At 49.4% G+C, this 26,520-nt stretch overlaps 1 protein-coding gene across 5 annotated transcripts in view; it reads right to left on the reverse strand.

Moving 5' to 3' along the window:
- Window positions 1–4,282: 4,282 nt before the first annotated feature.
- Window positions 4,283–26,520, reverse strand: part of LOC125718524 (voltage-dependent T-type calcium channel subunit alpha-1I-like) — a 99,330-nt gene continuing 77,092 nt past the window's right edge. For all 5 annotated transcript variants that reach the window (XM_048992431.1, XM_048992428.1, XM_048992430.1 and 2 more), the window contains 14 exons: window positions 26,377–26,466; window positions 24,526–24,718; window positions 24,009–24,160; window positions 23,638–23,747; window positions 22,865–22,998; window positions 21,849–21,919; window positions 18,475–18,553; window positions 17,715–17,836; window positions 16,601–16,951; window positions 13,332–13,478; window positions 12,959–13,072; window positions 12,433–12,550; window positions 11,615–11,760; window positions 4,283–10,517 (listed from right to left, as the gene is read on the reverse strand). In XM_048992431.1, the coding sequence (XP_048848388.1) occupies window positions 9,858–10,517; window positions 11,615–11,760; window positions 12,433–12,550; window positions 12,959–13,072; window positions 13,332–13,478; window positions 16,601–16,951; window positions 17,715–17,836; window positions 18,475–18,553; window positions 21,849–21,919; window positions 22,865–22,998; window positions 23,638–23,747; window positions 24,009–24,160; window positions 24,526–24,718; window positions 26,377–26,466 (2,487 nt within the window). In that variant the 3' untranslated portion in view covers window positions 4,283–9,857. The remainder of the gene's footprint in view (window positions 10,518–11,614; window positions 11,761–12,432; window positions 12,551–12,958; window positions 13,073–13,331; window positions 13,479–16,600; window positions 16,952–17,714; window positions 17,837–18,474; window positions 18,554–21,848; window positions 21,920–22,864; window positions 22,999–23,637; window positions 23,748–24,008; window positions 24,161–24,525; window positions 24,719–26,376; window positions 26,467–26,520) is intronic.

Below are 26,520 nucleotides of genomic sequence, written 5' to 3' on the forward strand. Positions count from 1 at the left end.
GGGTAAGGTAGGATGGCGAGCCCCCCGCGATGTTGCTGTCAGCGCCCTGCCGATCGGACCCTCTTATCCCATTTTAGCCGTGAAATCCTTCATGTGGGCTCATTTGCACAGCACACCCCCGAGCGCGCTCGAGATCGCGTCGTCAGCCTGCCTTTGCCGCTGCCACGTTCCGAACGGCAATGGACTTGTCATGGAGGAAAAGATGCGCAGACACTTGATTCATCATCTTCGCAGAAATGCAGGCTGTCCTGTCATTTTCACACCCCCTGGGGCTGTCTGGTTTTATTAATTAGGATCATCATTATGATCACCCCCCGGAGCCGGTGTGATGGAATGCTTTGCTTCAGGCTCCAGTGGCAGTCGTGCCAACATGCCCCCCATCGGCCACTCCACCATGCTGGCTCCGGGGGTGGGGGTGGGGGTAGGTCTCTGCCTTGGGAGGGATCAGACACTGATGCTGATATTCTATCATAGTCAGTCACCTGACCCCACTGCCTCAGGTATTTCTGAAGCGGGAGCAAAACCATTCGCTCTACCGCATGCATTTGTGACCCCTGAGAGGGGCTGGGCTGGGCTGGGGTGGGGGGCACTGATCCCAAGCTTGAACATAGACCTTCCTGGTTCCTGTGTAACAGTAATGGTGAGTGTTGATTATCGGCTGACAAATGGGTGGGGGGGGAGTTGTTGAGATGATCCATTAATAAAGTCTTTGCCAATGTAATCATGTGGATAAATAGTTCATTGTGGAAAATAAATTACAAGCAAGACTGGGCAAGGGATCGGTCAGCCATATTGATTTACATGCATCAGAATTGATTTGGGATCTCACAAACACTCATTTATATTAATGAAGAAATTTGTTTCTGAGATGCGACAGGGGATGAGAGTTAGAAACGGCCAAATGAAGTGGGTTTGGAGTGCCGCTGGAGTGCTCTCCTAAATAGAGATTCATTTTGTGTTAAAATATATTAAAGAAACATTATATTAAAGCAATGTATATGAGATTGGGTGTTTTAGGGTTTGTTCATGTTTAGCGGAGTTTGGGCAGAAGAGAATATAAAAAGAGGGAGGGAAGATGGAGGGAGGAAGGAGGAAGATCTAAAATCTCATACTGTAAATAGGGCTAATCTAATGTCATCAACTGAATGTTGTTGGTCAGTCCTTTGTCCTGCAAATACAAGGCATCGATAGTGCATGGTATTGTGGGTAACCTCCTGACAAATCCACCATGACAAGTCAGCTGTGTCCAGAATCTGTAAAAACAACAGGAGCCAAGAGCTGAGTGTCTCTCTGTATTACTTGTGATGAATGTGACATTATGTGATGGCTGATATGTTGTCTTCACTGGAGCAATGAGCTGCAGTTATTTTAAAAGTCGGGCCTGTAAGCTGCTCTATTTATGCGAAACATGCCTCTTTATATTTCAAGAACCAGGATATTCACCTTTAAAACTGCGCCCTTCAAGATGTGTTCAGTCGTTTTGAATTCCTTGTCAGTGCGATGGGCTTCTCCGCACCTGTCGCTCTTTTTGTGTGTTTCTGTAGTGACAGCAATTTCCATGTTTATAAAAGTCGTGCCGAAAAACACGGGAAGGCGGGGCTTAGTGACAGCACAGTGAAGACCGACAGCGCGGAGTCCCGGTGATGAGGCTCTCAGAGGTTTGCGACTGCAGGTGACTGATCCCGCGGCTTAGTGGAGGGCAGGTTAAACCCAGCACTCCGAACGACACACAAAGCCTGACATTTATAATGTTCATGTCCTGCGGAGCTTCTGCTTTCTGTATAGGGGTGAGGGCGAGAGACCTTCGGGGAAAGATGGAGGCAGTGCAAGACGAGGGTGGGGGGACAGCCATCGTCACACCAGTGGCCCCTGTTAAGGTTCTGCGGGAAGGTTTCACAGGCTCAGCGAAGGTGGAGCACACAGGATGTGACCATAAACACATGTGAGAGGTGGGGCTTCACAGGGACAGGCCCCCGCAGAGGGCTGTGAGGAAGAGACACAGGAGGTCAGGTCTGTCAGGAGCATGGGGAGTGAGAGAGACGGAAGGAGAGAGAGAGAAGAATGAAGAGGAAAGAGAAAAGCAGGAGAGCAGATCGTCCACGGCTTCTAGAGGGCTAGTCAACAGCTACGGCTAATCTGAGGCCAGTTTGTTATTTCTGGCACCCCCATAGTGTACGTGTGTGTTTGGCTGTGCATCAGTGTATGTGTGTGTTTGGCTGTGCGTCAGTGTATGTGTGTGTTTGGCTGTGCGTCAGTGTATGTGTGTGTTTGGCTGTGCGTCAGTGTATGTGTGTGTTTGGCTGTGCGTCAGTGTATGTGTGTGTTTGGCTGTGCGTCAGTGTATGTGTGTGTTTGGCTGTGCGTCAGCGTATGTGTGTGTTTGGCTGTGCATCAGCGTATGTGTGTGTTTGGCTGTGCGTCAGTGTGTGTGTGTGTTTGGCTGTGCGTCAGTGTACGTGTGTGTTTGGCTGTGCGTCAGTGTACGTGTGTGTTTGGCTGTGCGTCAGTGTATGTGTGTGTTTGGCTGTGCGTCAGTGTATGTGTGTGTTTGGCTGTACGTCAGCGTATGTGTGTGTTTGGCTGTGCATCAGTGTATGTGTGTGTTTGGCTGTGCATCAGTGTATGTGTGTGTTTGGCTGTACGTCAGCCTATGTGTGTGTTTGGCTGTACGTCAGCGTATGTGTGTGTTTGGCTGTGCATCAGTGTATGTGTGTGTTTGGCTGTACATCAGTGTACGTGTGTATTTGGCTGTACGTCAGCGTATGTGTGAGTTTGAGTGTGTGTCATTGTACGTGTGTCTTTGGCAGCGTGTCAGTGCTTGTGTATGTTTCGCTGCGCATCAAGGCATGTGTGTGTTTTGCTGCCCCAGCTCCGACTGGACAGGAATGCTCAATAAATGGAGCAGAGATATTGTGCACATACATCATGCCTTTACGGTAAACATTGCGACTGTACGCCCACACATTGCTGGCAGCTTCCGCACGGTGGGGGCCTTTGGGGAGCGGGACGGAGGCCACGCTGCCTGGCCGTCTGCCTTCCCCCAGAGTCCCATAAGCAGCCTCTCTGTGTTTATACTCATTCAAACACAAAGGGAAATAGTGCAGTGATTCCTGCAGTGCTGGTGTATTTCCATGGAAACAAGAGGCAGGCCTCAGTCCTTGGTGTGAGTGTGTGTGTTGGGGGGGGGGGGGGGGGGGGCATGAGGCCCCTGTGTGGCTGCCACTGCTGTCCCGTCACGTCAAAGCTGCGGGACACGGAGAGAGAGACAGGGAACGTCGTTTCAGTCACTTCCTACCAGAGATATGACAGCATGGAAAGGACGTCAGATGAACGTCCATGCGAGACGGGAGTCCGTCTCTGTGACGGCCCGTCTCCTTTCCGGCTATAGCCGGTTTAAAAAGCGGCTCGTCCTGATAGCCGACAGCAGACGCTGCCTGTTAGGGAGTCGGACTTCTTTCAGCCTGTATCGGGCCCCACTAATGAGGTATTAAAGCGCACATCCTAAGAATGTGTACTGGCTACGACGTGATCCTCCAGCTCGGGACCTTCCTGTGTAAGCCGCTAACATAAAGACGCAGCAAAAAGCCCCCGCTGCCATGAGAACGGCATCCCCTCCCGCTTGCATTTCCTGCACCTGCGTGTGAGTTGCAGATTGCAAGCTGCTGGTCTGGTTGCGGTCTTGCCAAAGCTGCTGCGCGACTTCCCGCACACCCAGGGTCACAGGTTGAGCACACACGCATGTGCTGGCCTCACTTCCTGCATCGTTCGCTACACTTCACAGCCAGATGTGTTGCTATAATTACATATATATTTACATACAACATGGACATACGGGGGGTTGACACTAGAGGTTGTAAAAAAAATAATGTTTCTTCATATGATTCATTGTGGTCAATAGGGGGCGCCCTGGAATCAGAGTTGTTACACCACAAAGGGGGATTTTGCCCAGGGGATATCTGACGCATTTAGTTCCCTGATGAAGGCTGAGAGCACATGTGAATATTACCTGTGTGCCTTGATAAAGCTAGATATCTCGTCTCATCGTGTGCGTGGGTGGTGTCCCAGTGTCAAAAGAAGGAGTTCATTGGCGGGAATGAGTGACGGACAGCCGCAGGCCACACCTTCCCGCACATCATACAGTCCCCTGGGAAGGAGCCTGTGACAGAACGTTCCAGTCACCTCCATTTAGGCCCTCAGTTTGACAAAAGAGTTTGCAAAAGATCCGTGAGGGCAGCTTCGGAAAAACCCGACAGCATGGGAAATAAAGACATAACACATCATCTGTCATAAATGCGGGTATCTTACATTTTATTTCATAAATACATTTTACAATGAAATGTACCTGATGACTGCAGATGTACTCGGGCTGGGGGCGGGGAAAGGAAGGCAAAACTCCATCTCTATTGGTCATTCATACTACAGCTTATTGCCACAAGCCTCAATATTTACATTAAATTACAGGCATCTGATGCTGCTGTTTTTCATTGTTTTTCATTATTGCACAATTTTAGTTTGGTTTTACAGAACAAAATCAATCAATAGACACAATATCATACAAAGGAAAATATGTGTACATTTATATATTTATCGATATTTCTACTCCATTTAAAATGTTTTTAATGAGTCGCTGAACAGAAATATAAAGTGGCTGTTCAGGAGAAAACCGTAAGATTCGGGGAAAAATGAGAGACCGACTGTCGAGAGGAACGGAACGACCCGGAAATGGAGATCAGACTGCGGCCGAGGATTCAGCTTCCAGTCTGACACACGCTTATGCATTATGGCTCTATGCATTAATCCAGCTGCTATTTCTCCCCCAAAGGGCTTGACTAACATGGTTTGTGGTGGTTTTGATCTGGGTGTTTCCACGGGCCAAAGGTGGCAAAAAAAAACATGCATTGAAACAAAGATATCAAACAGCAGAAACCTGCAAACTACCTGCATGGTGAGATAAAGATGAGAGTCCCTCCCTAACGCCATATCGTCCCGCTTAAATGCGCATTCAGTCACACAGAACTGAGACAGCCCAGTCAGGGATTCGGGAATGAATATACTGCACTGTTGATATGTGTCAGAGCGTGGACACAGGATTTACCCTGGGCTTTTGTTTAGTTTGTTTAGCTTTGTTGCTCCGTCCCCGAGGCTCCGCCTTCGTCCCATCGGGCTGACAAAGGCCATAAAGAAGCTTGGTCCTTTCTGCAGAGATCCAACAAGCCCCCAAGTAGGGGTTTCTGCGTGCCTGATACGCGCCCCAAAAATAAAATCGAGGGACCCCTTCAAGCGCAGGTGATAATCTGTCCCCATTTGCCCCTGCAAACCCCCCCCCCCCCCCCCACCCCCAGCACAGCCAACCGGTTGAGCCATCATTCTAAGCGAATGATCGTACATCAGACTTATTATACACATATCGATATAAAATCCCTCTATCCGGTGTGAATCCTTCTAACAGCATCAGGTAAATGGGGATCTGCATCCAGATTCCTTGGAGGTGCAGACACATGCAAACCAGCGTCAGACTATAAATGTTGTAATAAACAAAGTAGACGGGAACCTGGAGTTGCTGGTGGTCGTTTCTCGTGGGCGCGACTGACACCCTCTGCCCCCCCCCCGCAGCTCCATTACCACCCTCAGCATTGTGCACCTGGTATCAGGAGAGCTGGAAAACGGCGACCCTGGAGCAGTGAGACTGACCCATAATAGGCTGATGCCCAATCGAGACACCTGCCTCAGCGCCACACCCTGGTGGAGCCAAATAAATAATCAGCACAGACCACCTGCCGCACGGCCCTGCTCAGTCCAGCGCCTCCTAGCTGTCGTTTTAATTAGCGGTGATTAATGTGTAACGGATTGCAGCGCTTGCCTTACATGAACCCACCAACATTAAGCAGCATTTCCTACTACAGGAGCACCATGATTGGGTGCAAGGGTGACCTGGCCAACTGTGATTGGCTGCTGGACATAGCAACCAATAAGCTGACTGCACACATGGGTGAGGGCCTCACCTTTGTCACTGGGATGTGAGGGGTATGCGGCTCGAGGATCTAAGGACCAATGTAGTCGGGTTTCACATAACCAGGCTTCCTACTCGGATCATGTGACACAGCCTAGCACTCCCGACGAAGGCTCGAACACCTGATTGGCAGGCGTGGCTGGGGTCAAAGGTCGTGTAGTAGCAAACCTGCTACTGCGAAAATCCACTGGAAAGTCACGGCATCTTAATCCCTCCCAAGTGCACAGGCAGACCTGTACCCTGCAACCCCCCCCCCCAACAATCCGTGTAGGAAAAGCCATGTGTCGCATTTAATGCGAGCTGAGTCTGCTGCAGCAAGTTGCCCTCTCTGATAGACACCCAGTGAACAAGTCTGGGCAATAAATTCATTACCCCACCCGACACACGGCAAAACAAAATATGTTAATAAGCATTGTAATCAGCCTGACTGCAGTAAACAGCCTTACGTTAATCAGACTCTTTTCCTGTCCGTTCAGAACCTTCTCATCTGAATAGTCTATTGGTTTAATTTATCTGTGATTTCTAGAGGTAAAATTGGACTGGGGTCAAAGTATCCACAAAACAGAAGCTATTGATTCAATTTTAATACACTGGGCTGTAATCATCTGTTTGTACCTTACAGTTGAGTTCGTTTGTGTTCTGATTAAAACTCCAGGCAGTGATTGCATGCATGTATTATCTATCGGTTTACTGCGATAGAAACAGACATATACATGATGTCACTCAGCCCCAAAGCATGAATGTGAGGATGTGCTTTCGTGAAGTGAGTATGAAGAGGGCCACATCACTGCAGCAGCGACATCATGTGACGTTAGCGCGCCTCACCCCGAATGGTGCCCCCCGCTAATGGCTGTTTGGTGTGTAGCTTGGATATACCCCATTCACCAGCAGGGGCTCCATCTCCTCCATCTTTCACGGGACAGACCCCGCAGTGCCTACTTCCTATCGCCCTGTGAGCTTCTCCACCTCAGTAAATGGCCTTTACCGTGTTTTCCTCCCCTGACTGCCATGGGCTCTGAGCTCACACTCAGGGACGCTGAGGTCTGGGTCCCTTTGAAATGTGGCCCTCGTTCTCCGGCATCTCCTATCAGGCGTCCATGTCCTCTTCTCCACACCAGCTGTTTCTCCCAGCCTTGATCTCCTGACAGGCTACACGGACTCCGGTCTTGATCAGCCAAGCCTCAGAGCATCTTCAGGTGGTGGGGGGGGGGGGGGGTTGTCGCTAATTTGCAGGTGTAATTAACCACATGACCAGCTGGCAGCCTTCAAAGGGAATAGGTTGGGCAGATGTGGAGATCTGTCAAATCGTCCCCCTGAAATGATCTTCCCAGATAAAAGAGGAATGTGTGCAATTTGCTGCTGGTTCAGTTATCAGAGGGTGGGATACAGGGGAGGTGAAGCCACGTGCCAACCAGCATCAACTCTTCTCAGTCCTCGGACTGCTGACGTGTCACCAGAGAACTGTGCAAGAATGAGGTTTGGTAAAGGCTCTCTGGTCAAAAAATCAAATTAAAGCTTAATCATCTCGTTTAGCCCTCCCCCGTCCCATAGATCAAGATTACGGTTCGTTTAGTTTCTGCCTTCCAGCAAGAGGCCGTGGAATTCCCCCCACGACTAAAACGCTGCAGGTGGGTGGAGCTCACGGGACCCGATAAGTCCACCTTTGACAGCTATGAAACGGGATGAATCTTAATGAATCTGGATGGCAGTCACATGCAGCATTCCCAAGCTGGCTGGCAAGATGGAGTACTCAATGGAATTTGTAAGGGAATAATGAACGATACGAGTACTCAACAGAACGCATAACAGAATGATGAACTGCGTATTCAATGGATACAGGAAAATAATTAACTGAATACTGCAGAATACTGAACATAATAATGGACTGAGTACTCAATAGAATACTGAACAGAATGATGAACTGAGTTCTCAATGGAATAGTACTCAGTGGAACAGAATAAATAATAGAAAACACAACAGAATTACAAACTGAGTACTCAGCATAATACTGAAAAGGATACAGGGTACTGGATAGAATAGTCCACACTGGTCAGATACAAACTTGGCCACACATGGCCTTCCAACACAATGCCCAGCACTCCTAAGACTCAGGAATCACAAAATTTTGCTTGGCTGGAGGTAAGTTAACTCACTCTCATAAAACCACACGAACAAAAGCCTTGAATGTCAATGCTTTGACTCTCAGATCTCATTCCGATCTGTAGGTCCAGACCCTGAAACACGAGAAAAACCATGTCACACACAAAGGGCATGGACGGCAGCCACGCAGGACTGCATGGCAGAGGCTGGCCGGGGTCAGTCACACACAGAACCTAATCCAGCCGCCAACTGGCGGTGCCGTCTGTGAGCTGCGAGAGGTCATCCTCAGTCATTGGGGAGACGAAGACGGACAGGGCAGGTCTGCAAGACGGAGTCATACCTGACAGCCAAAACAGACAGTCATTCTCTACACACGGACAAGGTATCTGTGATATCGACCCAGGGACTCACCCAGAGATTAAAATCCCCTTTTTTACGAGGCCACAGACCTTGTTAATGATCAGCTGTCAGACACATAATTATAACCCCAGTGCAAATGACCCTTTAACAATTAACAAATTCTGAGTTCCAGACGTGAGGGACGAAACAAGTCAAACGTAGTTTTCAGGGCAGGAATCCATGGAGGACGGAAACTCCTTGCTGCTCTTCCTCTGTTCGTCCGCAAAACCATTTCTAGAAGGTTCTGTCTTCGTTTTTTTTTCTTTACTCTTTCTCTCACATTGACAAAGGTTCTAAAGACGGGACACTATTTGCAGGGCGACTGTAATAAAAAACCACTGTAATTGTCTTCCGTTTTCCTATCTGCATTTAAAAATAAAGCTAAACTATCGCTTTCTTGCATCTACGTGTGCCTGAATTTGTTTGTTACTGAGTGATTATTTTTCCAGGGACCGCCCACTTGCACCCAAGTCCTCTCTGCCTGCCACTTCCGGAATGCAGGTAGCTATGCATCGTCCAAGGCGAGTGTCCCTTAATTCATCTAGCGTGTCATTTTATTGCAACAGGATCCATGTCCTCGTCTAGCCAGTCTTCTCCTGCAACTCCCCCAGTGTTGCTCCAGCGGCGCTTGCTTTGGCTTCTCTCTCTCTCTCTCTCGCTGTCTTTCTCTCTCTCTTTCTCTTTCCTTCTCTCCTGTGTTATGGACCTCCTCGCCCTTTGACTCTGCTGCCGTCCCAGGACTCTCTGTTTTCCTTTGACTTACTAGAATAGGAAGGGAACCGTAATTAAGCTGAGAGGTTCCTGGCATCCCGAAAGGCGGGGCTTTCATGCCCGCATCTCAATCAGTCGGCCCGCATCCACCCCCCCCCCCCCACTGCAGCCAGAATATCCGTCATCATTTCCTGTGATGGGAGAGCCGGTGTGACCTTGCCGAGCTGAGCAGTTCACATCCCTGCACCATTGACGTGATATAAGCACTTATTTGAAGACTGTTTTATTTTTTTTTGCATTATAACTTTCACAGCCACTGGAAGCCCAGTGGGAATTTCTCCAGTTCTCCCCGCTTTTAAAAAGTGTTCTTTTCCTTTGTGCTGTTGGGTTTTTTTTAACGGTGAGTCCTCATCCGTCTCGCATGGGAGGCAATATCCTACCAACGGACATCTGCCCCCTTTTTCAATCCCTGTAATGCCTTTGAAACAAAATATATATATTTTTTATTCAGATTCCCAGGGAAATTTGTAATGAGAGGGGTCACAAATGAAAGAGAGGAGAACTTTGAGTTGAACAGCCCTCTGGTAACGGAGAGGGAAGAGAGGGGACCTTCAGAACAATCTGGGAACGAGAGACCTCATCTCTTTTTTCTAGAAGCTGCTACTGTGTTCTGGTTTGTACTTCTCACATCAAATTCTGCCATGTCCCCCTCCCCTGCTCTGCCCCCCTTCTCTCCAGTCCAGGGGCTGGAGAGGTAGCCGCGGGCGTCAGAGCCTGAAAACAGACGGACCTCCCTGCCCCTTGCTGACAGACTCCCTTGATCCAGACTACCTGTGCTGTTGCATTTTTTCCCCAGCTGTGGGGCCAGTGAGCTTGGGGAAAGCAAAGACGTGAGAGACAGGCTACTCAGAGTCTCTGACAAATGTTCGCTGTTACAGGCCTGGCTAGATCCACCCCCTCCAATCCCTATCCCAAGATCTTCATCAGAGGGATCAATAGAGTCTTTTCTTTCACAGCCAGGGCTGTTGCTCTCCCCACAACTGCTTTGACTTCTTTGGTGCCCCCTTGTGGTTTGGAGGTTAATTACGGCTGGAGTGTCCACCAAATGGTGTACCAGGGGACTCTGAGGTTCTCCGGGGGAGCAGTTGGGGTCATCGGGTAGAGGACTGATGCGAGGTAGGGGCATGGTAATGTCTTGAGGGGGTGAAATACTGAAACTTAGACCTTCCTCTAGAGTGGTTTGCAGACTGCCCTCAGAGCTTCCAGTAGCCAGGGAAGAGTCACTGTGGGAGGGGTACTGAGGGCAAAAGGAGAACAGACAGAAAAGGACAGAAGGGTGAGAAGTTTTTTTTACTCAGTTTGTCAATACCCCTACCAGGGGAGAAGCCCTTCTTGGTCTTGTTTTCTCTAATAAAAAGGATAGGATGGGGAAATTAGAGGTTTTAAAACCACTGGACGGTAGTGATCATAACATGGTTAAATTTGAGGTAAATTGGGAGGTGTATACTGATTTACACGTAGCAACACAGAGGCTACAACGGGATCTTGATTTAATAAGCGAATGTGCTGATACCTGGCGGATGAAACTTAACACAGATAAATGTAAGGTACTCCATGCAGGGAGCAGAGAATATGAAGTACAGATATTTTATGGGATCCACGGAAATAAAGGTAGCCGATTATGAGAAAGACCTCGGTGTGTATGTTGATGCTTCCATGTCCCACTCTCACCAGTGTGGGGAAGCAACAAAAAAGGCCAATAGGATGTTGGGTTACATCTCTAGGTGTGTGGAGCTTAAGTCAAGAGAAGTGATGCTACGATTATACAGTTCTTTGGTAGATCCCACCTAGAATATTGTGTCCAGGTTTGGTCACCATACCTTAAAAAGGACATTGCTGCCTTGGAAAGGGTGCAACATAGGGCAACAAGAATGATTCCTGGTCTTAGAGGAATGTCTTATGAGGAGAGGTTAGCTGAGCAGAATCTGTTCAGCCTCGAGCAAAGGAGACTAAGGGGGGATATGATCCAGGTATATAAGATTCTAACAGGTCTGGATGCTGTTCAGCCAAATGGCTACTTTAATATTAGTTTAAATACTAGAACTCGTGGCCATAGGTGAAAATTAGCAGGACATTTTAAAATGAATTTGAGGAAGCAGAGTTGAGTTAGAGTATGGAATAGTCTTCCTGTTAGTGTAGCAAGACCCTGGGTTCCTTTAACTCAGAGCTAGATATGATATTAACAACTCTGAGGTATTACTTAAGTTCTCCCCAAACGAGCTTGATGGGTCGAATGGCCTCCTCTCGTTTGTAAGTTTCTCATCTTCTTATATTCTTAAGTTACACTAAGATCTGAGGCACCTGAAGTGCTGGTGGTAGTGACCCGCCGCTCACCTGTGTGCTGAGTAGGCCGCTGTTTGCACCTGGGCACCGCAGAGAGGCCCAGGAAGCTGGTAAGGACAGCTGGTGCCCTCGCTGTGATGGTGTCCCCCCCCTGCTGTGGCCGGCATGGGAGGCTGGTGCCACAGGGTGGAAGAACTCTGGGGGGAGGGAGAAAGGGAGAGAATGAGGCTTAGGGGGCATCCTGGAACTGAGATCACAACCCTGAAGCACAGGAGCACCCAGCGGAGGAGTCTGTTACTCTCTGTGTGTCATGCTGACTCTGAAGGCACTGACTTTGGAGGCACTGACTCCGAACATGCTGACTCATAATGTGCTGACTCTGAAGGCACTGACTCTGAAAGCGCTGACTCTGAAGGCACTGACTCTGAAGGCACTGACTTTGGAGGCACTGACTCCGAACATGCTGACTCTGAAGGCGCAGACTCTGAAGACACTGACTCTGCAGGCACTGACTTTGGAGGCACTGACTCCGAACATGCTGACTCTGAATGTGCTGACTCTGAAAACACTGACTCTGCAAGCACTGACTTTGGAGGCACTGACTCCAAACATGCTGACTCTGAAGGTGCTGACTCTGAAGGCACTGACTTTGCAGGCAGTAATCAATGTGTGAAGAAACCCGACAAGCAGCATCTTATTTTATTGAGCTATTTGTCTTACACATTTCCTTCCAAGGCTACTTCCCTCCTCAGATCCCACCCCCTAGCTCCGTAGCTCCTCCCCCTAATTCTTCTATTTGGTTGGTGGGAGATGGCGGCACGTGACTCTCCCCCAGCAGGACCCAAACGGCAGAGATGGTGCTGCTTCACCTGAGCTATGGGACGTCGGAGTTTCCAGGAGCAGCCCGTCCTCCCCCAGGAGAGTCCCCTCCCCTTGGGGGCCGGGCAGCTCATTGGAGCTCTGGGACAAACTGCTGCCTGTTCCCTCCTGAAAGAAGATGGCAGAGTCAGCTGGGGGTGGGGGGAAAGGGCACGGTAAGAGGGGGGGCAGAGTCAGTGGAGGTCGGGGTGAAGGGGCACAGCAGGTGTTGGAATGGGCAGAATCAGCTGGGGGGTGGGGCATGGCTGGGGGGGGCAGAATCAGCTGGGGGCAGGGGATGGGGCATGGCTGGAGGGGGGGGGGGTAGTTATCAGTAGGAAAACACAACCACATAAGGAACCTCAGGGTGATTCATCAGGGCCCTCGTGAAGTTAACTGACGCACGTTTGAGCCGAGCTTAATCTCTGAGGGGGAGAAGGACTGTCACTGGGGGATAACCGGGGTAAGCTTTACAGAGCATGTCACCCTGGATGAGTAATTTACATGGCGAGCGGCCATGGGTTCGAGGGCACCCACCCTGGAGTCTTGCACCAGAAGCTGGAACACACTATGCTCGTCCAGGCTCAGGTTGTCTGGCAGGGCCGGAGATGACGACTTGTCTGAGAGCTGCTCTACCTCTGCCAGCCGGATCTGAGAAGCAGAGAGGGGAGTCAGTACCTAAAGAGCGCCCCCTACAGACAATGAAATACACTGAGATCATCTGGGAGGGGGACCCAGGCAGAGGAGCAGAGACAACAGCGAGAGGCAGCTGGGAGACTGTAAACACCAGGTTAGGCCCCTCATAGCAGGTCCCACAAACCTGATGGCCCATACCTGCCCACGGGTCCCCTTGCTGGTTAGCGCCAGCCATAAACTCTGCACACTCTGCATGTCCGAGCATGCTGGATACCTCCTGCGGGTGGCGCCGGCAGTCCTTGCAGACCGGCGGGGAGGAGTAATGATGGAAGACGGAGCCTGAGAGGTTGTCGATCATCAGCAGCTCACCCTCCAGGGAGTCTTTGATGAGCAGGGAGACGCTGTCCAGCCACAGGCTCTCCTGGAACAGTAATGCGTGTGGTCACGGTACTGGTGCGGTCTTGGCACAGTTAAGGTGCGGTAATGGCACAGTCAAGGTGTGGTCACGGCACAGTCTAGGTGCAGTCATGGTCAAGGGGTGGTCACAGCATAGTAAGGGTGTGGTAACGGCACGGTCAAGGTACGGTTGTGGCACGGTCTAGCTGCGGTCACGGCATGGTCAAGGTGCGGTAACAGCATAGTCAATTTGTAATAACAGCCCGGTTTGACCCCACCTTCACTCTCTAATCTCTTCTGGCTTTGGACAAACAAGGATTTCATAAATGGGTGACAGTTTGACTTTTTAAGATTAACTCATGCAACGCTCCTCTAAATCATTTAGATCACTTAAATGGTGAACCTGCACACTGTCTAAATTCCAAAATCAAAGTCAAAGGCTGAGATTAGGAATTTAATAACATGCTATCCCTCCTGTCATCCATGATGCAGCTTTACTGTGCAATTTCTAGCCACTGCGAGGGCAAATTACTGCTGTTTGGAGTGAGGGAGGCGGGCTTCCCAGTAGGAGGGGTCCAGTGTTACCTGCAGGTAACACTTTTTTTTTTCCTGTAGGTTATATTTCCTTTTTTCAGAGCCAAGCCATGAGGAAACAGCAGGAAACTGCAGCAAAACAGCCTGGTGAAACCTCAGGTACTGTATCATGAGTAGGTCTGTGTCAGTGCCAGGAAATTTAAGGTGGCCTGTCTCTCTGTCTATCTGACTGTCTGTCTATCTCTCTGCATGTCTGTCTGTCTGTCTTCCTGTCTCTCTACCTGTCTTATTGTCTTTACAGTATGTCTGTCTGACTCTCTCTCTCTTTGCCTGTCTGTCTGTCTGCTTATGTGTATCTGTTTGCTTGTCTGCCCATCTGTCTGTCTCTCTACTTGTGTGTCTGTCACAAACTCCAAGAAGATATCGAAACATATATAACTCAGTATGGCAGGGAAGCCTGTGGGAGCCGTAGAGTGGCAGCCCTCAGTGACTCACTCCCGCCCCCAGATGAGCCTCCCCGAACCTCTTGCCGTTTAAACAGGCCTCTATCCCTCAGGCACCCGGCCAGCCCCCGACTCGCACCAGCCAACGCCCTCTGCTTTCTGGCTTCTTCAGGAACGCATCTCATTTGCATCTCGTTTCTAGTCAACTAAATGAAGGACTTGGGCTGCACGACACCTTACGGCGTGAGGCCGCGCCGATGCCTGTACCAAGCGGGAGTTTGCGGGGGCTCCAGGACGACAGCTCGCTGACACGCGGCTGGGAATGCCGCACGCACCGCAGATATACACGCGGCGACTCCCCCACCGCAGTTAAAAATACACGGTGGGTGCGTTAATGACCAGACCATGCACTGCTTAACACAGCGCTAACAGACAACGCAGCTGACCTAATGGCCACCGGATTGGAAGGAATTTTCCAGAAGCCCCCTGAGGGCGCAGAGGCAGCTCATTCCCCTGCAATCCCCCCTCTCTCTGTTTGTCCCTCTTTCTCTGGCTCCCTCCTCCCCCCCCAGCTTGAAACCTCCTTACCTGCAGCAGCCACCAACACATCAGTTTCTTCTGAACACCACCCTGCTCCTCCGTCTCACCCCCCCCACCCCCCTACTATCTCTCGCACTACTCCCCCCGTGATACGGCATGCGTTACACACATACTGTGCACTGACGTGCACAGCAGTGCCATTTCACAAATGACAGGGCCACGTTAAAAAGTGTTCGCGGTCATGACTTGGCAGCCGTCCCACTGTGGCACCGCCTACTGGGGCCCAGTGGGGGGCAGAGCCGAGTGGCTGTGGACCCAGAAGACAGGTGTAGATTAATGCGGATTTCAGCGGAATGTAGATCATGGTTAGCGTTAGCAGGGTATGCGACTTAGCAGGGGCTGTGGTTAGTAATCTGCCGACTACCAGCAAGTTAAGGAGCAGCACAAGTTAAGGAGTCACCAAACACCTAGACTGTTACAGCTTCTTACTTAACCAGCATAACCTGTGTAAAACACCAGCGTGGAGGATTGTAGGTTAGTCAGGAATGCATAATGATAATATCACCAATAATTACCATACTTAAAGTATAATTTTATGGCAGCTATTTTCATTATTGAGTTTCATTATATGAATTCAAAATTTTCATCACGATGCCTTTGGATGTCCCTGATAGCTCTGCCATAGGCTGGCGTACTTCCCAGCATGCTCGGCGGCTCTGGCCCTGCAGATTCAGGCTGACCTTCCTGCCCATGCAAGTGACCTGATCAGTCCCAGGAGGGCAGATCAATAAAGAGCTTTAGCGCTCTGCAAGTCATTCGCTACTATTGATTTCTCCCACTAATTTTTTTACCCTCCCTTATGTCCCCCTTATTTTATTGTCCCATATCCCCCCCCCGCCGCCGACTCCCAGCTGTAGATACAGTCAGCCGCCTTCTCCAAGACCTGTAATTACAGCGTGCCGGTGATGGACAGCAGGGTTACCGCGTGATGGTGTCAGATATGAATGAAGCTAAAATCAGTGGCATCAGAGCATTAATAACATGCTAATGGGTGGATAGTGGCATCATAGGGAGTCTGCCATGGATCCGGAGGCACAGCTATGAGTCACCGATACAGCAGGGTGTGTGGGAGACTCCGTGTGTGTGTGTCTGTGTGTCAGGAAGAGTGCGCAGGCCTGTCCTCTAGCCTGCGTGTCACTCCCTGAGAGTGCGCGTCTCGGTGAACTTGACGGAGAGCCGTTCTGCAGAGTGTCTTGGTGCCAGACGGCTGGTTCCTGGGGACGAGTCACCGCTCGTCTCTCCCACCTGTGAGGCCGTGGACATCAGCACTTCCAGACGGGCTGCCCCGTACACCCGGGGGGGGGGGCATTAGTTGGCCAGCCACATTGTCCTGCACCTCTGAGGTCATTTGTGACACCATACAGATCATAGAGTGACACCGAACGAACAGACACCTAGTCTGGGCAGCCACTCTCACTGACATTATTATTAATTTCTAAATTAATGAAGTGCTTAAACATGGGATCAGTGTGACCACCGGGTGGAGCTATTTGGTGTTCATTCAAATAAGACCTTAATTAAGCATTGCTGTTGATCACAGCGGAGGCTTCCTGAAAGGTAGCACCCTCACCTGGACAGGGGAGAAAACCTGGCTGGGGTTCTGCGACTCTTTGTGGGGTGTGCTGGGGTTGGCGCCGACCCCTGCCCCGCCACGGGAGGCTCCGCCCCCTCGGCCTCCGGCCATCCCGCCCATGCAGCAGAGCGTCCCCTGGGCCAACTCCAGCTCGATCTCGGCATCCATCTCGGCGTCCTCCTGCGCCTCCTTGTTGGAGTCGTCCAGGTGCTTCATGAGCACGGCCACCACCACGTTGATAAGCACGAACTGTGCCGTCAGCACGAAGCTCACGAAGTACATGGGCGAGATGAACTGCAGGCTGGCGTTGCAGTTGTATTCGCTTGATGGGCACTCGCGCAGTGTGTCCTGCAGAGGGCGCAGCTGAGAGTTACCGCAGCGGACTGGCAGCACTCGACGTCATTTCATCACCGAAGGAATCGGTCCCTCCAGGAAGTGGTGCCAGATCACTGCAGCTAAACCAGTGAGTCGTGTTAATTGTGTCGTTCTGACTGGCTGCGGTTTAAAGGCACTGAATAACGTCGCCTCACTCAAACAGCATCTGATGATGGAACAGGACGTCATCAAAACGGCCGTGCAAAGAAAATGAGCACGAAGATGCAATTAAGTTAAACATCTTCAGAAGAGTCCATTTGCATTTAATTAGCAGATTTAATTCAAAGCGATGTAAATTCCGAAAGCGGGACAAGCCAGGCCCCCGGAGTGACTGGGCTTAGGGGCTTCGCTCAAGGGCCACTATGAAATCAGTCTGCTGGTGGTGGGCTGCAACCCGACTACCTCCCGGTCACAGGCCCAGACTCCTAACTCTACTGAGCCAATCACTACCACACAGACTACAAAATTAATCATGTTTCACTCATGTTGATGAAACCTGAGGCCTGATAACGTTTACTCCTCACTCAGGAGCTCCTGAGGAGACACAGAACCTACCTACCTACCTTCAGGAGCTCCTGAGAAGGCGCAGCACCTACCTACCTACAGTACCTACCTTCAGGACCTCCTGAGGAGATGCAGCACCTACCTACCTACCTACCTACCTTCAAGAGCTCCTGAGGACACACAGCATATACTAACCTACCTTCAGGAGCTCCTGAGGACACACAGTGCCTACCTTCATGATGCCGTTCCAGTTATCGCCGGTGGACACCTGGAAGAGGGTGAGGAATGCCATGCCGAAGTTCTCGAAGGTGGCGTGGCGACTCATGCCCTCGCAGGGGTAATCCTCGTTACACACTGGGGACAGAGCAGCAAACAGACGAGTCTCTCCCCATACATGCTTACTGTAGCTTTGGGTTTTTAATTTGCCTATTTTTATATTATTTTCAGTTTTTATTTGAAACCCAGTTCAGTTTTAATAAGTTTTCATTGTGGTTTTATGAGTTTTTATTTTAAAGATACATTTCAATTTAGCTTTATATAGTTTAATTTCAGTTTTTTTTTTTTTAGTAATGTAATGTTATTTATAGGGATAGACTGCATGTTGTGGAGCTATTTTATATGTCTGCATGATCTGTAGAGAATCCGACATGAATACAAAGCGCACATTATGTACCGATGTCCTCAAGGTGGGTAAGATATGTTCCAGGAAGTATTAGTGGTCAGTAAGGTAAACAAATCATTAGTTGAGCTAAATAGTATCATAAAATGCTAACAGAAAGTATTTGACGTTGGTTTTTATTTTATTTCAACTAGTTTCTAAAGCAACATTTATGTTTTTCTTTAGTTGTAGTTTTTAAATTTTATTTTTGTATCTAATTTTATTTCAGGTTATGAAAATTCATAGGTAGCTGGTCCTAACTGAGATCGACAATGAAAATATAAGAACAGCTTATAACTAGACACAGTGTTGCACCCTGGCGAGCATCACTCACCCAGCTCCCCAAAGAGCTCCACCCCAAGGGCTGCGTAGATGAAGAAGAGCAGCATAAAGAGCAGCCCCAGGTTTCCCACCTGCAATAAACTCAGTGGTCAATACTGCCCCCTGCAGGAGGGGATGTTCTACTACAACTGGCAGAGAAGTTCATTTTTGTAGGGTCTTTCAGTTCTCAACTAGTAGACATTCATCATGAAGGAATAACTCACTGGGCAATTTGAATCTGCTAACATCAGAGGCAAGTCAGCCAGGAGCTGCGGGTGACTGCTTTGCAGAAGGTGTCAACAGTCTCACCCAGAGGAACCGACATGACAGGCGAGAGCCAGTCGATTTATGGGTGTTTCACTCACAAGAAAAACAGAGGCAGTTAAATATTGGGGAAATCTGAGTGTGGCAGGCAGGATGCTGAGTCTTCGTGTGATAAAACTCGGGACACAAACAATCACAGGCATGAACTGCTCACTTAGTAACACTCATGGGCAGCAATCCAGGGCTGAATTTAGCAGGGTGGGGGCCCTAGACTTAAGTCATCATGGGAGCCCTACCTTCAAGCATAAAATGCTGCTGTAACAACCAGAAAAAACATTGGGTCCCTACAGCAGGGGGCCGTGGGATGCGCTCTGGGTTTAGCCTGTGCAGAAGTCCGGCCTCGGAAATCACAAAACAAAAACTCCACAGACTTTCAAGACATCGATATGAAAATTGTTAAAAAAGTTATCGATGGTATCTCTAAACCTTTAACATACATATGCAAGTTGTCTCTGCAAACTGGTACATTCCCAACACAAATGAAAATAGCTAAAGTTATACCCCTGTACAAAAATGGAGATAGACATCAATTCACAAATTACAGGCCTGTTTCTCTATTGGCACAATTCGCAAAAATACTGGAAAAAGTTTTCATTAACAGATTTGAAAAATTCATTGATAAACATAAACTATTAACGGACAGCCAGTATGGTTTCAGATCAAACAGATCAACATCAATGGCATTAATGGAATTGATCGAAAATATCACTAATAATATAGACCAAAGACAATGTACAGTTGGAGTTTTCATTGACCTAAAAAAAGCATTTGACACAATTAATCATGAAATATTACTTGATAAACTGGAGCACTATGGCATTAGAGGAGTGGTGTTGGAATGGGTTAAGAGTTATTTGAGAAGCAGGCAGCAATTTGTGAAAATTGGTGAATATCAGTCAGAGTGCCTGGACATTGTTTGTGGAGTCCCACAGGGGTCAGTATTAGGACCAAAACTGTGTTATCCTGTACAACAATGATATATGCAAAACATCTGATATATTGCGGTTTATCGTATTTGCAGATGATACAAATATTTTTTGTACTGGAGAGAATTCACAGTAGCTTTTGGAAATTGTCACACAAGAAATGATCCAACTGAAAACATGGTTTGATAGAAACAAGTTATCATTAAATTTGAACAAAACTACATTTATGTTATTGGGAAATTGTAAAAAAAGGTGCTAGAGTCAAATTGTTGATAAATAAAGTTGAAGTAGAGGAAGTTTTTCATTCGAAATTTCTGGGTGTGGCAATAGATAATAAAATCTCCTGGAAACCGCATATAAACCATATACAAACTAAACTGTCAAGAAGCATCTCTGTACTAAGTAACGCAAAACATCATTTGCATTACAAATCACTTTGTATACTTTACTGTTCACTTATATTGCCATACTTGGAGTACTGTGTGGACATCTGGGGAAATACATACAAAACTTCACTTCAACGTTATGTAAACTTCAGAAAAGAGCAATTAGGATTATTAATAAAGTAGAATTCAGAGACCACACTAAGATTTTGTTCTTGAAGTCAAAGTTTACAGATCTTATAAAATATAAAACTGCACAAATTGTGTACAAAGCCAGATATACAGTAATATGTTGCCAGGAAATGTACAGAGGATGTTTCTTGACAGAGATCTATAAACTGAGGAGAAAGTTAGACTTGAAGACTCTTAATGCACAAACAATGGTTATAACCTTTTGTATTTCCATTTGTGGAGTAAAACTCTGGAAGTTTTCCAGTGGACCTACAGCAATGTTCAGTCGTTACTCAGTTTATATTTTTTTTCGATACCTGCTTTTGGTCCTGGTATCCTGATGGGATATATATATAATTCTACTAAATTGTATCCACATCACATCTACCACTGTAGTTATACATTTTCTCTTTTTTTTCCTTTTAGTATGGGGTGAGTAATGAGAGGAGGTGGGGGTAACAAAGAATAGGGCGATTCGATAGAGTGTTCAGCATGGATTAGCGATTAATAAGTATGTACATACATCCCCATACTCCATTTCGGACTAGATGATTTTTATTATTTTTTAAATTTATGTTATTAAGATTTTGTTTATTTTGTCTGTGGCACAAACGTGTGTGTACCTACAGTATATAGGCAGGTATGCATGTATGTATATATATTGGTTTGTTTTATATGTTCGGGGGGCGTCATGGTGGTGCAGTGGTTAGCACTGTTGCCTCACACCTCTGGGATCCGGGTTCGAGTCTCCGCCTGGGTCACATGTGTGTGGAGTTTGCATGTTCTTCCCATGTCGTCGTGGGGTTTCCTCCGGATACTCCGGTTTCCCCCCACAGTCCAAAAACATGCTGAGGCTAATTGGAGTTGCTAAATTGCCCGTAGGTGTGCATGTGTGCGTGAATGGTGTGTGAGTGTGCCCTGCGATGGGCTGGCCCCCCATCCTGGGTTGTTCCCTGCCTCGTGCCCATTGCTTCTGGGATAGGCTCCGGACCCCCCGCGACCCAGTAGGATAAGCGGTTTGGAAAATGGATGGATGGATGTATATGTTCGAAATAAACGGTTATCATCATCATCATCATCCTTGATGAAGTCATACAAAATGCCGGCCAGGAGCTAAAGGAGCGGGAGCAGCTCTCTTTACCGTGACGCCTCTCGCCATAGACACCCAGAAGTTCTCGGAAGGTTCCGGAGGACAGCTACCCCAGGCATGTGACAGGTCACCCTTCCCACAACTATCACTGAGGAACAGGCCCTAATCACCCCCATGGAGGTTGTTAAGCAGCAAGGATTGCTGTGCAGCCGGGGGGGGAGCTCGAGGAGCCCGGTGGTTAACCAAGCTCGGGGGTGGCAGCGAGCAGCTAAGATGGCAGCATGCTTGTCTGTATGACACGTATGAGTGTGGCTACACTGACAGGCACTGTGCAGAGCCGGACTGAGCCTTACAGGGACGTCTGCCGATTCAGCAAATGGACGGCTGACCATTAGGCAGCAGGTAAGTGTCCTGAGAGAGGCCCAGAAAAAGGTCCGGAATCTCACAGATGGATCAGACAGAGTACTGTGGTCCGGAGAGGGGGGCCATGTACCTGTGGCAGGGCCTGGACCACCGTGTCCAGCAGGGCACGCATTCCTGTGGCCATCTTCAAAAGCTTGAGCACTGGGGGGGGGGGGGAGGTGTGATGGGGAGGAAGAGAGAGACCGAGGGGTCAGCCAAGTTTGACAAATTCCTCTCAGCACAATTTTCAACACAATGATAATGTTCACAGGAAAGAAGATGCACTTCCTGGTGAGTCGGAGGGCACATTGTGTGTGATGTTATGAAGGCATCAGCTGGCCAGGAGGGGGAGCCATGCCGAACTCAGGCAGGGTGCATGGTGCCACTGCTGATTCCTCGACTGACGCATTATCTCCTGGAGCATATGGCTCCCAGTCTGGCTTCATTAGAAGCTCCTAATGAGATGCTGAGATCAATAAGCAATGAGCAGCAGGTAAACCAGTACAGGGGCAGCAGCAGGCCAATCAGGACAGTGACAACATCAGGCCAATCAGGACAGTGGGACAGTGACAACAGCTGACCAATCAGGACAGTGACAACAGCAGGCTAATTAGGGCAATGACAACATAAGCCCAATTAGAACAATGGGACAGTGACAACAGCTGACCAATCAGGACAGTGTCAGCAGCAGGCCAATCAAGACAGTGGGAAAATGACAACAGCAGGCCAACTAGGAGAGTGTTAGCAGCAAGCCAATCAGGACAGTGGGATAATGCCAACAGCAGGCCAATCAGAACAGGGACAGCAGCAGGCCAGCAGGCCAACAACGGTGCCCATGCCATGCCATCCCAATGGGGTCCCAGCTCTCCTCGCCACCACCGTGGGACCTGACGGGGGGGGGGGGGGGGGTGGGGGTTTCTAAAATCCCTTCAGCGTTAATCATGTAAAGCGTGACCTCTGACTTGCTTTTGTGACCCTGGTGGGAGGGGCATCCGTGATGGAGAAGAAAGCACTCAAGTCACGGGGGGCTCCCTCAAGAAGAGCAAGTTCTTTTCCCAGCAGAGGAAGCGCACATGCTCATTAGCGCCACCAAGGGGTGAGGCTCACCGCGGGCGATGCGGAGCACCCTCATGATGCGGATGATGGTGGGGTTGATGGGCAGGGCAGCGCTAATCTCGATCTCCTCTAGGGTGATGCCCATCACTGACAGCAGCACGATAGCCAGGTCCAGCTGGTTCCACCTGCGGGCCGAAGGGAGGATATGTCACACTCCGGACCGCACCACATGCAAGGCTGCGGGGGCCGTGAGAGAAGATGTCACACTCCCGACCACACCACATGCAGGGCTGCGGGGATGCGGGTCACGCCCCACATCCCCAAATACCTGCGACAGGCGTGGCCCAGAAATGCAGCCCAGCAATTCCCAGCTGGCCCACTTATGACAGGCCCCAAAAAATTAATAGCAATCACAGAGTACCAGCTCCCAGCACCAAATGTGGCAAATGGGTCACGTCTTCCCAAACAACCTGCACACATGCAAAAAAAAGATTAATTTCTGTGTAGCGGTGATTGGTGCAGAAATTAGTAGTTTTGCGACACAACGTTGGGCCATTAGGGAAATAAGCTCACATTAACGATCCGCCCATAGAACAGGCATATCTGTGCTTATTTTTGTAGCCGCCCGCCTGGGGCCCTCCAAGGGGCCGTCTGGGAAGCATCTTATTATTATTTTTTAAATTAATCTTCTTTTTCAAGCTCTGCGCCTTTCACCCCAAAACCTCCCCAAAAAATAAATATGCGAAATAAACAGAACCGTAACTTTTGATTGCCACCCACGCCTAACCTCGCACGCCAGGCTCTTGAGCTGAAGGCGGGTTTACCTGTCCTTGAAGAAGCGTCGAAAGCCAAAGGCGATGAGCTTCAGCGCCGCCTCCAGGACGAAGGTGGTGGTGAAAAAGTAATTGCAGTATTTGAGTCCGATCTCCAGGGACTGGAGGAGAGAGAGCGAAAGGCACAGTGAATTATTCCAGCTTTTAATAGAGTTCAGAATTTCAGATTCTCATTGTGGTCACAGGGGAGACAGACTCACAAACGGGACAGCGGGAGGACAGCGATAAGAGTCATATGAGTACACAGGTCAATTCAGAACCATTTAGTTACAGTGACAAAGGGCAGGAATCAACCAGCCAATGGGTGGGCGGAGGATGTTAGGAAGTCCAAACAGACAGAGGTGCGAATGTGTGTCCCTCACGTGAGGCTGGCTGTAGTGCTCAAGGGACATGGTGACCACGTTGACGCAGATGATGAAGGTGATGAAGAGGTCCAGGTAGTGGCTGGTGCACAGGCTGTGGATCATTAGGCGGGTGTGGCTGTAGTTGGCATAGTAGGGCAGCTTCTGAGCCTCTAGGTGGGGTGGGGGGGGGGGAGGAATGGACAGGAGGCAGGGGATTACTCTGACTGGCAGGGAACGAGCAGAAATCCTCACCTGGAATCCTCTTGAAGGAAGATGCAGTTTGTGAGTGACTAATTGCCTTGAAAAGGTGATACATTTCCCAAGCACTGAGCATGATCTCCTCACCGCAGGGCTGTTGGGAGCTCGGCTGCCTCTCAGCAAGCTGGTGTCACTCACCCCACCTCTCCATCTCCGCTGCTCCACCCACCATTCACCTCTTTCTCACTGGTCAGCCCCTCGCTCTGTAACTCTCCTAGATCTACACCCTCTGCACCACCTCCAGTCCCCACCCTTCCCCAGCCTGTCAGCCCCTTACTCCGTCTCTTCTTCTCCATCCTCCTTATCCTCTTCTCCTCCCTCCGCCTGGCCTCCTCCACCTCCTGGTGCTGCCGGCACTTGTGGAAGTTCTCCACCACCACGCCCACGAACATGTTGAGCACGAAGAAGCTGACGATGAGCAGGAAGGAGATGAAGTAGAGCAGCATCCAGGGGTTGTTGTTGGTGACGGGCTGTTTAGAGAGAGGGAGGTGCAGCAGCCATGGTGACCAGGGTGGGTGGAACATGGTAAAACATAGCAAAATATGGTAAAACCCAGTCAAACATGGAAAACATAGTAAAACACAGTAAAACACAGCACACATGAGAACACAAAAGCACACATATTTATTTTCATACGTGTTAGCCTTGTGATAATGTGATAATTCCCCGTGTAACAAAAGGGAATAATTTCAGCTACAAATTTAAACAGTGACAGTAAACACTGATTATGGACAATTGCTTCTGAGAAAGCCATTTTACAGTGCTTAGAAATCTGATTGATTTCAGTTCCCCGGAGTCAGACTTCGCGCCACAGCTCTCCTTCCCTCCGGCGCGTCTCGCAGCCCTGGAGCACGCAGACCCGAGAGCTGCCAGGGTCTCCGCTTGGCTGAGGATCACAAAAACTCTGTAAGTGCTGCTTTCTCCTTATAATGAAGCTCTCGGAGAGCAGAGGGGAGCAGAATCCCCAGATAACTGCAGGGCTCAGCGCTGTACACACTGATTTAAGCGGCATTCAGCACAGTCAACATCGTAACGTGATTTTCTGCTGCGTGAAGAGTACCGGCAGGTCTGTGAGGCACCGCGGCACCAGAACTGCTTACGAACGCACTCCCTATCTTTCCTGGCAGCCATCTTGGGAGCAAAATGCGCCACTGAAAAGCTGAAGAATGTCATCATTCTGCGCCCCCCCCCCCCCAGCCCTCCGTAGTTAAACAGTCTCTCCGCTGCGCTTCACAAATGGCCTACTTCCCATTTCAGTGCTGAGGATGTCTCAGGCTGCCCTGGTAGGATCTAGACGGCCGGTCCGTCCGGCTCACGGCCGATCCTGCTAAAGGATGCCGGCTCGCATATTGTCCGGAAACGAGGCCGCCTGCCACATCAGCCTCCCGGATATACTTAAAATTAGTCAGAGGGGGTAAAGTTTCAGTACTACTGCCATCTCAGCAACTGGGATCTATTTAATCACTGAACTATCACTGGTAACTGCACTCAGGCCCTCCCTCTGGGTAACCTGCTGCTAGACGACAGACTCACACATGAGTGACAGCGACTGCACCACATGACAGGAGAGTGCTGTTGAAGATGGGGTATTTATTCATTTTGATATCTTTTGCCTGCCCCATGGCCCGTTCTACCTCGTCAGGGACCCCGGGCAAAGCCACCCCCCCCACCTGGAAAATTAATGATCATTTCACTTCCTCTTTAACGCGGGTAATTTGGGGGCCTGTGGCAACAGCCTATTTTGCCCGTAGCTATAGCTGACCCAGGTCTGCCCAGAAAACCCTGGTAAATCACCTGCCCCAGACGTCGGGTTTCTGTGTTCAGTTTCCGGACAAGCGGGCTGTACGTGGTACTTCTACAACATCATTTTGGAAGAGCCCTCAAGGAGACTGACTATTCCCTGACAAAAACAGGAAAAGCCTGTTAAAGCTGCGTTTTTCTTCAGACCCGTAAGGTTTCCTTACACTCCGTTCAAAGAATTTAATGAAACAGTCCTCTCGAATAAGAACTGATCCATCAGGCAAACTGGCAGCGATGTCAGTGTGATGAACGGAGAAGCTTCTGAATGCTGCTGTGGTATCTGAAGGCTTTGAGGGGTTCAGTGCAGCCTCTGCGATCGGAGCCTCACCTGCTGGTCGATTCCCACTGCGTCCAGGCCATGATACATGATGTTGACCCACCCGTCCTTGGAAGCCAGTACAAATAAGGACATCAGAGCCTGGGGGGGCGGGGAGGGGGGGGGCAGAGACACGCGGACGGGGAGGCAGACGGT

Source organism: Brienomyrus brachyistius, chromosome 22, assembly GCF_023856365.1.
Source record: "Brienomyrus brachyistius isolate T26 chromosome 22, BBRACH_0.4, whole genome shotgun sequence".
Taxonomy (NCBI): Eukaryota; Metazoa; Chordata; class Actinopteri; order Osteoglossiformes; family Mormyridae; genus Brienomyrus; species Brienomyrus brachyistius.